At 36.4% G+C, this 13,116-nt stretch overlaps 1 protein-coding gene and 1 pseudogene across 1 annotated transcript; both read left to right on the forward strand.

The window, feature by feature from the left end:
• The first annotated feature begins 209 nt into the window (after positions 1–209).
• On the forward strand, positions 210–10,120 carry LOC100667355 (olfactory receptor 4K15-like). Its single transcript, XM_003421633.4, has 3 exons — positions 210–281; positions 6,987–7,179; positions 9,159–10,120. The coding sequence occupies exons 1-3, from the start codon at positions 210–212 to the stop codon at positions 10,118–10,120; spliced, it is 1,227 nt and encodes a 408-aa protein (XP_003421681.4).
• Positions 10,121–11,325: 1,205 nt separating this feature from the next.
• Positions 11,326–12,436, forward strand: LOC100667070 (olfactory receptor 11H7-like; annotated as a pseudogene).
• Positions 12,437–13,116: the final 680 nt, after the last annotated feature.

The raw sequence follows: 13,116 nt of genomic DNA on the forward strand, positions 1-13,116 counted from the left end.
TTTTCTCTTGTGTTCCTCATCCAAAAATCCATATCCTGGGTATAATCACGAGAAAAACACTAGGCAATAATAATAATAATAAAACAAGTTATTTCAAAAAATGAACAGACCTCCGGGAACTGTGGGACTGTAACAAAAGATCTATGTTTGTGTCTTCAGGATCCCAAAAGGAAAACAGAATGAAGGTGGAGTTGAAAACACTTGAAATAATGGCTGAAAATTTCCTAAATTTAGCAGAAGCCATGCCTGTACAGATTCAAGAAGCCGAGCAGACTCCAACAGTATAAACCCAAAGAAATTCACACCAAGACACATGACAGGCAAACTTCTGATAACTAAACACAAAGAAAAAACACTGAAAATAGTAAAAGAGAAAGAACATTTTACCTACAGGGAAAAAGCAATTCAAATGACAGTGGCTTTGACTGACTGCTCTGAAATGGATCACAATAGAGAGTCCCAGACAGAGCTGGAGAAAAATGTAGAATAAAATTCTGACTCACAGAAAAAGACCAGACTTACTTGTCTGACAGAGGCTGGAGAAACCCCGAGAGTACGGACACCCAGACACCCTTTTAACTGAGTAGTGAGGTCACTTCTGAGGTTCACCTTTCAGCCAACAATTAGACAGACCTGTAAAACCAAACATGACTAAAAGGGCACACGGTCCCAGGGGCAAGGATGAGAAAGCAGGAGGGGACAGGAAAGATGGTAATGGAGAACCCAAAGTAGAGACGAGTGTTGACACTTTGTGGGGCTGGCAACCAAGGTCACAAAACAATACGTGTATTAACGGTTTAATGAGAAAAACTAATTTGCTCTGTAAACCTACATCTAACAAAACAAAAATCACTGTAAAAGAAAATTAGCCATTAAAAATTCCATGAAGCACAGTTGTACTCTGACACACGTGGGGTTGCCCTGAGTAGGAATTGATTTAATGGCAAATGCAATTGAATTATTACAGCACTTAGAATGTGGCTACAAAGAGTATTTGTTTCATGGAGACCACAAAGGTAAAAAAGTTCCTTTAAGGAAATCTAATAATAACTCTACAAAATGCTCAGACACCTTGCCTATGAATAAATATTCATCAAAAATTAATACCACACTAGTTACAAGAGGCTCAAGATAGTTTGGGGCATGATTCTTAGAAGTGTGAATCCCTAGGTAGAAATATTACTTGCTAGTGTATGATATAAAAGAACTCATTAGCAATGGTCCCACTGGGACAAAATTACCCTTCAATGACAAATACGTTTTCACCTGCACCTCCTCTTAAATAAAACGTGTAAAGTACAATGAGGCAGATTGCAAGCTGTACGAGAAGATCACATTTCTAATGTCATGAGAGCTCAGGCTAGTCCAGTGCAACTTCTGAAATAAAAAGAGTCGATAAACTTCAACTCTCTTAGTAAAGTCTATATGGCAACCCAGCAGACTCATGTAAGTTTTAATACTTTTGTCACTTCAAAAAGCTCTTTGTAGACAATCCATTTTAATATAGTTTTCTATTTCTTTTTATTCCATCAGCGAGATTGAATTTGTCTCACCTTGTTTGAACTCCCTCATATAAAGATGAACTCTTTATATGCCACTCAACTCATGTCTGCAAAAGTGATCTTCCTCTTCTGCAGACTCGGCCACTATGATCTCAGAGTTTATTCTCCAGTTGTAGGACACACAATATGGTTCTTCTGTGAATGGCCAGTGTTGCTTCTTTACGCGTATACGGACATCCACTTTTTTAGTTGTTGCATTGGTCTCCATGCTCTTAACTAGGCAAATGCAATTTTTGCATGCTTAGACTACAATTTATACAATGAAAAATCCAGGCTTGTCACTTTCTCTGTCATATGATTATGTTAATAGTTTATCTTCACTGACATTCTTTCATATAAGAACAAAATCATACTTGAAGGGTTATTATGAGCTTTCTATATTATGTATTTATACATGCATGCATATGTACATATGCATATATATGCATACAGATGAAGTTTTCTGTGCTATATATGTATATATATTATCTATAATTCTGTATATATGTATCTATACTTCTATATATATTTTTATATTTATTTCTGTGTATATTTATGCTTCTGTATATATATAAAATAATTTTTTTTATTTTATAGACATGACATATATTGGAATATACATACCAATAGTCTTATAAATGTTTGTAGAATTCCTAGCACATAATGAGTATACAGGAAATGATGTCTATTAACATCTTATCCAAAAACTCTAAAAATAAATATAACAATCCAATTATAAGTTATATTTAATGATCTCTAAAATTTTTACAGATATTGTCTTTTGTGTGCCATTCTGGAGCCCTGGTTGCACAGTGTTTAAGAGCTCAGCTGCTAATTGAAGGTCAGCAGTTTGAATCCACCAGCTGCTCCTTGGAAACTTTATGAGGTAGTTTTACTCTTCCCTATAGGGTTGCTATGAGTTTATAGGGCTGCTATGAGTTGGAATCAACTCAATGGCAATGGGTTTTTGTTCACTGCCATTCTAAGTTTATAGTTAATTACAGTTGATTATTTCAAGGTCCATACATTCAAAGGTCCCATGTTATTTGTGCAGTGGCTTCAGTTCCTCAGCTAGGTGGTAAATGAAGTATCTATAATTCAGTACTCAGAAAGAGCCAATGCATATAAACTCACCCTAACTCTGTTTTTGTTTTTGTTTTTTTTTTAACTCTGTTAGCTTTATTTTGTTTGAGAGTCTATCTTCTCTTTTGCACATGCCTTTCTGTTGGCCCCTTGTAATTTTTTTTCCCCTTTAAGGGTTTATTTATTTTTTGTTACTTTTACTTCTATAATGATTTGGGGCCAGAAGGAGATACCCATATGATTTTCCTTAAGATTCCTATTAAGTTTAAAAGATGTAGAGTGTATGGACTTACTCAACACTAAATAATCAGTGAGAGAGATTTGGATTAAGATTTGATTTCTTGTTCCTAGTTCTACTCTCAACATGTGTGTCTCCCTCAGGACTTATAGTACCAAGTGACCCCAAAATTCTGTTTATATTAAAATAACCTCTTGTTTCTTATTATTTATGAAATTTAACCCAAATTCATGCCATCCAATAGGTTTTTTTTTTTCTGTATTCAAAGCTATGCATTTAAAATTGATTCATAAATCAATAGCTCTAAGTAATATTATTGCCTTCTGGTTTTCAATATCTGTTCCTATTTTTACATTCACAGTTATAAAATGGAATAAGCTGATGAATGTTAAGAAACATGATTCAAATGGAGAGTTTTATCATAGTGCTTTGAAGACTTTATCAATGCTCAGTAAATTAGTATAATTATAATGGAGAAATATAATAAGTCTGAAGAGACCCTTTCTTCCTTCCTCTGTTCCTCTCCCCTCCCTCCTCTCTTCCTCCCTGCCTGCCTTTTTTCCTTCCTTCTTTCTATCTTTCCTTCCTTTCTCTTTAAAAATCAGTTGTCCTTTAGCATCGTCATGGTTTCAAGACAATAGACAGAATATGAGCTGAATTTTTCGAAATTTCTCAAGTTTTGAGGTTCAAAGAATCCAAATAATTACTTATGACTCACTAACTCTGTGGTTTGGCTTCTTTTTTCTGTAAACAAGAAAGGAGCCCTGGGGGCACAGTATTTAAGCCCTAGGCTGATAAGCCAAAGGACAATGGTTTGAGCACAAGAGCAGCTCAGCAAGAGAAAGATGTAGTAGTCTGCTTCCTCAGACTTTATGAGGTGGTTTTACTCTGTCCTAGATGGTCACTATGAGTCAGAACGGACTGGATGGCAATGGATTTTTATACACAAGGGAGGAATGTTAATGTAATAATTTGTATTTAATTAATCATTATTCTGCCTACTAAAAATGTGTTATATTCATTTATGCATGCACATAGTCATTCATATCAGTATAATTTATGAATCAATTAATTTGGCAACTATTTTTTGAACTTTTATAAGAACACCCTTTGTAAAGCCCAGGCTTAACTGTGGTGAGGAAAAAAAAAAAGAAAAGCATAACAACAACAAAAAAGATTTCATTCCTTTGCTTGTGCAGTTTATAATCAAATTTAATCACCCGGGAGGTTACAATTTCAGCTTCCTTATTTTAAAAGAATTCGCAATTAAATGAGTTATAAAACAAATTCTTATACATTTTTACTTTGAGTTGATTGGTTCTTGGTCCTCCCTTGGGTAATAAACAAGAATGTCTTAGACTTCCCTCCAATTGATGGAACCTCTGATATTACATCTTTCTCTGCTAACAACTTGAAGTTAAAAAAAAAAAAGGAGAATGAAGTTAAAGACAATATACGGCCAGTTACAAGGACATACAAAAGAGATTTGTGTATTTATGAAGCTCCTTAACCTGGTACTAGGCAAAGGCACCAGCTAGATGAAATAGTTGGAAATTTCGTGGAGTGATTTCAGAGGCAGCTGAAAACCTCATTCCCTACCCTCCTTCAACTCTTTGCTGGTACCTGTAATTTCTATGAGAGCATTTTTTTCTCCTTAGCATAGGGCGTTGGTTACCATACAAATGGCATCCTTCATAATCACCCCACCCTACACTGGCACTCCAATTGTCCCGTAAATGTGGCATTTGAAGATTTGACCTGTCAAAATTGCACTAGTAAAAACTCATGCAATATAATTTTCCTATAGCCACCATTGTTTTAAAAGTAAATTTATCAATTTATAAGTTTTTTTCACTATTTTATTTTAAATAATGAAAATACATTGGTGGCCAAAGGTTTTTTAAGCTGGACAACAAATGCAGAAAGCATTTGGGAAAATATTAGATCTAAATTTATTAAAATATTTTTAATAATATTATGGGAAATTTGACACAAAATTAAAACGAAAAGAGTAAACTAAAATATTTTGTGGAATATCTGTAAAAAAGGATAATTCCTTCATGGGTAAAGTAGTGTCTTTATATGTAAATATTAAGAAGATGGAAAGTGCAATAGAAAAATGGTCAAAGGACATGGATAGGCTACTGAGGAGAAAAAAAATACAAATGGCCAATTCATGAATGAACAAATGGCCAACCCCATTAATAATCACTAAATGCATTGAAACATCATTCAGATTCACTTTTATGTAGCAAATAAGTAAAGATAAAAAGTGTGACATGCTCTTTTTCCAAGAAAGGGAGAGGTGAAGAATGGGCATTCTCATAAATCAATTTAGTGTGAAGAGTTGTGGCATAATGGACAGAAAGCTTCTACAGTGTATACTTATAATGAGATATCTTAAATAAATACTTATGTATGCCCATAAATTTTTAGCTAAAAATATGGTTATTTTATAATAATAATAGGGAAAATTGAAAACATCCGTTTGATAAAATATCAAAAATATATTTTTAAAAAGCTGACATAAAAGTGCTCCATTGACATGGAAATATATTTATGATAACTATTGAGCGATATGTTATAAAATAATATGCACTGTACATACAGTGATCTATGTATATCCTTTAATGAGAACACACAGGGGCTATATATATATCAAATAGTTATTATCTGTGTATTGTAATTAAAGATACTTTTTAATTTTATGTGACTTATTTGATATTTCTAAATTAAAAAAAAAAAAATAGAACCTTGTCTTGGTTATCTAGTGCTTCTATAACAGAAATACCGCAAGTGGATGGCTTTAAAAAGAGAAGTTTATTTCCTCACAGTAAAGTAGGCTAAAAGTCCAAATTCAGCGTCTCAGCTCCAGGCGAAGGCTTTCTCTCTGGCCAGCCTTCTCTTCAATCTTCCCCCAGACCAGGAGCTTCTCCACGGAGGGACCTAGGGTCCAAAGGATGCGCTCTGCTCCCAGCACTGCTTTCTTTGTGGTATGAGGTCCCCCTTCTATGCTCACTTCCCTTTCCTTTTTATCTCTTGAGGATAAAAAGGTGGTCCAGGTCACTCCCCAGGGAAACTCCCTTTATATTGGATCAGGGATGTGACCTGGGTAAGGGTGTTACAATCCCACCCTAATCCTCTTTAACATAAAATTACAATCACAAAATGAAGGACAACCACACAATTCTGGGAATCACAACCCAGCCAAATTGATACACATTTTTTGAGGGACATAATTCAATCCATGGCAAACCTAATTGATTCAGCTTCAGAACAGTTGGTGGATTTGAACTGCCAACCCTTCTGTTAGCAGCTGAGTACTTAACCACTGCATCAACAGGGCTCCTTGATTAAAAAGATAATACCTGCTTATTTCAGAAAAACAAATACCTCAGTAAATACAGAAATGTATACACAATAAAATGATTCTCACCTAGAGATAATGTCATAGATTGAATTGTGTCCCTCAAAACTATCTTTCAACTTGGCTATGCCATGACTCCCAGTATTGTGAGATTGTCCACCATTTTGTCATTTGATGAGTTTTTCCTATGTATCGTAAATCCTATTACTATGATGTTATCGAGATGGGTTAGTGGCAGTTATATTGATGAGATCTACAAGATTAGATTGCGTTTTAAGCTAATCTCTTTTGAGATATAAAAAGAAGTGAGCAGAGAGACATGGGGACCTCATATCACCAAGAAAAAAGAGCCAGGAGAATATCACATCCTTTGGACCTGGGGGTCCCTGTGCTGAGAAACTCCTGGATTGATGAAAAGAACCTTCTTTCGGAGCTGACAGAGAAAGCCTTCTCCGAGAGCTGCTGCCCTGAATTTAGACTCCTAGCCTCCTAGACTGTGAGAGAATAAACTTCTGTTTGCTGAAGCCATCCACTTATGGTGTTCCTGTTACATCAGCACTAGACAACCACTGTTAACATTGGCATAGGGGTGTAAAAGGTTTTCTATGTATATATACACTGTTAGGACAGTACAAAGAGATCTCTTTGGAGGTGATTTTAGTAAGTAAGTTTCATACCCCTATAGTATTTCTTTATTATTGCAGGTAAAGAAACAGTGTTTTGAACACTTAAGAATGTTTCTTTTGTCTGACTGCAGGTTTCACTAGCTGTCTGGAGAAAGTGTCCTGATGACCTTGCAATCCTAAAATGGAGCAGAGACAACAGAAGAAATTTACTTACTTTGGGAGAACAAAAGAATGTAGAGACAGAAGGAACCAAAGATAGACTTTACCATCTTGATTATTTTGACCAAGATGGGAAAGCATCTTTGTTGTTGCTGTTAGCTACTGGTGAGTCAGTTCCAATTCATGGTGACCTCATGTGTGCAGAGTAGAACTGATCCATACGGTTTTCAAGGTTGTAACCCTTTGGAAGCAGATTGCCAGGTCTGTCTTCTGAGGAGCCTCTGGGTGAGTTCAAAATGCCAACCTTTAGGCTAGTAGGCAAGCGTTTAACTGTTTATACCACTCAGGGAACCTAGGGAATGCACCTTACTGCTCTACAATGTCTTCCTGTCTTCTCTTCTAGAAACAGAATGCTGCATGCAATGACTTAACTGTCTCCCAAGTCAGGCTTTTTTGAAATTTCTCTCCAGAAAATGAGTCACTTCCATTTCTTGATCAATGAAATCCAAAGTAGGGTGCACATACGTATCCCAGCAGGCAAGCTGCTTGAGTGTCAGAAAAATATTAGTAGTTCTCTTGCTATTTATAAAACACTCTTTCTTAAACTTCGATTATATTTTATCACGTATGTAATATTTTAGTGAACATGTATATGTATATAATTTACAGGTAAATGAATATACTTGGTCATAGCCTTTTGCTATTAGAGAGGGGAATGAAAAAAATTTGGAGACAACATTTCTAAAGATAAAGTCCCTATGTTGTTGCATCCAGGTACTTTATCCTTGCACCCTGTCTAGTTTATTCATAATTATTCTAGTAAATCAATTTTCATACTCAGTTAAAACTTGAAAACTTACGAAAAGAAAAATGTTTTTATTTATTTAAAAAAAAATCTGAGACTCCTAAGAAACAGTTTTTTTGGAGTTTTCTCCAATGTACACAGAGATAATTAGCCTATAAGACCACTTCTCTTTCAATTGATACGAAACTAAAAACACATCTAGATCTACAAATATTATTGAACACAATCTATGTGCACTGTGCTCTGAAAAACAAAGAAAAACAAAGGACAAAATATGATCCCTTTCCTTTAGAATCATAAAGCACATTTATATAAATTATAGGCAAGACAGGTCGATCATATCAGTAAAGATGATATTTTTTTGTACTTCATACTAAAGATCACATATTAAATTCACTCAAAATCAGAGTCACTGGGTGAAGAAGAGCCATCATGACTTTACAAATAGTCTAAATTAGTAATGTCTAATAAAAGATAAAAATATAATTATGATATGAACTCAAGTATTAACATGCTTGAATATAAATAGATGCCACTAAAGTGCATGAAATATTTTGTTCTATTAGATATGATGAGAAAACACTTTGATATTTTGTCTACAATGTTGATTTGCACAGAGAAATATTTTCATCATTGATGGAAAAAAGGTATAGTACCAAATGTTTATATGTCTGGCACTATTCTAAATATTTCACCTTTTATAGCTCTTCATTCTTACAGCAATACTATGAGGCATATATCATTCATCCCCTAATTTACAGATGCAAAAACTGAGGCACAGAGAGCTTATAAACACGTCGAGGGTCATACTGCTAGAAATTAAAAGAGATAGAGTTTGAAGCCTACCAGTTTGACTCTAGAGCTTCGTTGTCCTATTTACTAGGAATTTTAACATGTGAAGGTAAGGAGTAAGAATTGTATTTTTAGAATATAACTGTCATGCATGCAGAGATGAAAGCCAAGCACACACAGTCACTACAAAAGAAATGATAGCAGATAATGTGTATTCGTGTGCTTATGAAAATCTAAAGGAGCTCTGATGGTGTAATGGTTAAGCACTGAGCTGCTAACTGAAAGTTTGGCTTTTTAAACCAACCAGCAGCTCCATGAGAGAAAAGACCTGACTTTCTACTCCTGTAAAGATTATAGCCTAGGAAATCCTATGGGACAGTTCTACTTTGTCTAACAGGGTCCATTGAGTCAGAATCTACTCAAAAGAACACAACAACAGTATGAGAATCTAAAGTATATAAGTATATATAGAGAGATTTGATGCCAGGCTTGGATTTGCTCGCTTACTCCCACAAAACTATGATATTTTTTCCATTTCACTTTACAGGAAATTTTCAGATCCGATCTCAGAAACTTGAAATCATGGACCAAGGAAATAACTCAAGAGTGACTGAATTTGTGTTGCACAGTCTTTCAGGTCCTCAAGAGCTACAACTTTTCTACTTTGCATTTTTCACACTCTTCTATTCATCCATTGTGCTGGGAAACCTCCTCATTGTGCTCACAGTCCTCTCTGAACCTGCACTACACACACCCATGTACTTCCTGCTCAGTAACCTCTCCTTCATTGATGTGTGTCTATCCACCTTTGCCACTCCCAAAATGATTGTTGACTTCTTCAAGGAGCACAAGACCATCTCTTTTGAGGCCTGCATGGCCCAGATATTCTTTCAGCATGTCTGTGCTGGTGGTGAAATGATGCTCCTTGTGGCCATGGCATATGACAGATATGTAGCCATATGTCGACCCCTGCACTATGCAGCCATCATGAGTGTACGCAAGTGTACAGTCCTTGTTGTGGGCTCCTGGCTCATTGGAGTCCTGCACTCAGTAAGCCAGTTGGTCTTCACAGTAAACCTTCCATTCTGTGGTCCAAATCAAGTGGACAGCTTTTTCTGTGACCTTCTCTTAGTTATCAAACTTGCCTGCACTGATACATATATCCTTGAGAAACTGACGCTTTTAGATAGTGGTCTAATAGCTTTGAGCTCTTTCGTGCTCTTGCTTATCTCCTACATGGTCATCCTGATCACTGTGAGACGTCGATTGTCAGTCGGCATGGCTAAGGCTCAGACCACCCTGACTGCCCATGTCATTGTGGTGACCCTGTTCTATGGGCCCTGCATCTTCATCTATGCCTGCTCTTTCAACAAGTTCCTGGTGAATAATATCCTCTCAATATTCTATACTGTTTTCACCCCTCTCTTAAACCCCTTGGTCTACACATTAAGAAATCAGGAGGTAGTATCAGCAATGCAGAAACTGTGGAGGCGACAAGTAAATTCCTAACAGTTTCTTGGCTCTTTCTTGTGCTAATGACAAGCATACTAAAGGCACCCACTTATATCTTTGCTATTAAAACTATTTATATTTGAACTAAGAAATTAAATAAGTGGAGATAATTTCTTATATATAGAAATGGTATTTGTTACAATGTGAACTCTCACTACAAACTACCCAAATTTAAGGACTAAATAGTGAATAGCTTTGGTGAGCTCATTAACTGAACTCAGAAACCAAACAGATTCATATACTTAGCCATGTATGCTCCATGTTTCACCATGTTACAGATATCAAAATTTGGGCTCACAATTAATGTTTCTTTGTCTCAGCATATGAAATTGAAGTTAGAAATGCCACTCAATGTTAGTGGTTCATTATTCACGTGGGTGAATAATATTTCTTTGAAACAATATCTCTGATTCTCTTGTATTCAGTTGTTTTAGGGGCTGTTTTCTAAATGGACTAAAATAAAATCTTCCAAATTGTGAATTTGAAGCAAACTTGTGGCAGCCATAGTAAGAAGAGCTTTAGAAAAGAATCTCTTTAGTCATTGTAATTTCCTTTCAATACATTCCAGAGGTTATATTTATCTTTAATGACGTATCTTTTTAAATGTCTATGAAGGATGAGAAATTAACAATCAGCCTTTCAGAAGTGGTAATAGCGAATTTTTTATTACTAAAAACAAAGGATTAAAAGCCAAATGAGCTGGAGTCCAATTTAAATGTCTTTATATACATAAAGAATTTTATCATTTGAATGACCTTATGATATTTTTTCTGGTATCACTCAAAAGTATTGGATTGAAAATAAATTCTTCTAATGGAAATAGGGCTCCAAGAAAGAAAGAATCTAAAATAATGTAAAAGTACAAGTCAGTCAAAATGATTAGAAAATTCGATGATGGTATGCATGTCATCACATATTGATGTCAATAAAAATAGCACTAAGTAATTGCTGTGTATAAACAGCTTTCACTGGAAAAAAATTACATAAAAGACAAACCATGTTTCCTCTAGTTCAAGGTTTCTTAATATCAGAAGAAGATGAAATTTAACTGACTTTGTCCACTGCCACAGAAAGTTCAAGTAGCCTGGAAGTGTATATTTACAAAGAGTTAGGGCCAAAAGATTCATTCATAACATGGAAGGATTCGTTCAAGACTTTTTTTAGAATATCCATATGTTTGCCTGCATGAATCAAACTCTCTGTCCCAAGAAAAGCTTCAGGCTGCCTCAGCAGCAAAGTCAATTGTCACTATCTATCTGTCTTCTCTCCACAGTCTGGGGACCATGAATAAACCAGGGATATCTACTGTAACACACTTTGTTCCGCTGGGCTTTCCTGGTCCCTGGAACATGCAGCTCATTCTTTTCTCGATGATTCTGTTGGTCTACATCTTGAATCTGACTGGGAATATGGCCATCATTTGTGCAGTGAGATGGGAACCACGACTCCATACCCCTATGTACATGCTCCTGGCCAGCTTCTCCTTCCCAGTGATCTGGTCTGTGACCTGCACAGTTCCCAACATGTGGGTCAATTTTCTTTCCAAAATCAAGACCATTTCCTTCTCTGGCTGCTTCACTCAGTTCTACTCCCTGGGTACAATGGAATGCTTCTTCCTCTGTGTCATGGCTTATGATCGGTACCTGGCTATCTGCCGCCCACTGCACTATCCCTCCCTCATGACCCAGAGGCTCTGTGGCATCCTGGTGTCTCTTTGTTGGCTCATCAGTTTCCTTGGACATTTAATTCCCATTTCTTCATTTCCCAGCTACCTTTTTGTAGTGCCAACACCATTGATCACTTCCTGTGTAATGTGGACCCACTGATGGCCCTGTCCTGTGCCCCTAAAACCATCATAGAGCATGTATTCCACTTTGTGAGCTCTGTTATTGTCATTCTCAGCATTTTCTACATCCTTGGGTCCTATTCCCTGGTGCTCAGAGCTGTGCTGCAAGTCCCTTCTTCAGGGGGTCAGCGAAAAGTCTTCTCTACCTGTGGATCCCACTTAGTGGTGGTATCTCTGTTCTGTGGAACCATAATGGTGATGTATGTGACTCCCACATCTGGCAATTCAATTGCTATGCAGAGGGTCATCACACTGATATACTCGGTTGTGACACCAATCTTAAACCCTATCATCTACAGCCTATGCAACAAGGACATGAAATATGCCCTCTCATGTCCTTTGTGGGATGAAAATTTCCCAAAACTCAGGAATAGGCTTTGCACAACCCAATGAATTTATTACTATAAGTGAGAGAATAATCCTCTTTCTCTAATTCAAGCTGACTTTGTTTTATTCATAACCATCACAGATCTTTTGTACAAAGCCAGACTCATTGTGTATTGGTCATATGTTGATTCCTTTTTAGTTTTAGATATGTATTTCCATGGAGAGAAAAGATTAGCCCCCCATCGCATCATAAAAATAACTTTAAAATCTTAATAGTTATCCAGGAAGGTTTTGATTTTTTTTTAAGTCCATACAACGTTGGAAAGAGAAATCAATCAAATTACTTTCTTACATGGTTTTCTATCACTTTTTGTTAAAAGCCATGTAACAATACGCCTCTTGTATTTTTGGCAGAATCTCCACATATCAATGCTGTACATACCAAGAGATTATGAATCGGCCGCTCAGAACTCAGCTCATCATCCTCATCAACAGTGCACAAATGGAGACTGGAAGTGTGATGGAGGCCATTAGTAAGAATATCCTTGATGAGAGTCGTTAGTGTGCTATGTGATCCCCCTAAGCAAAGTGAGGGGTACATCAAGAAAACCATTCAGAGAGCTTGACCTTGTTCCCTGAAGTTTGAGGGACACCAAGACTGTCCCTGGATTCTATCTGGAAAAAAAAAGGTATAAATGCTGTTGAGGAGCTGGCTCGGAGAGCAGAGCAGAGAGAGATGGGCTATAATGGGAGCAAACTGAACTCCATCAGTAATAGGACAAATATAGAATACCCATATTTGGCCTAGGTCGACCTCACG

The sequence above is a fragment of the Loxodonta africana genome, chromosome 10, assembly GCF_030014295.1.
Source record: "Loxodonta africana isolate mLoxAfr1 chromosome 10, mLoxAfr1.hap2, whole genome shotgun sequence".
Classification (NCBI taxonomy): Eukaryota; Metazoa; Chordata; class Mammalia; order Proboscidea; family Elephantidae; genus Loxodonta; species Loxodonta africana.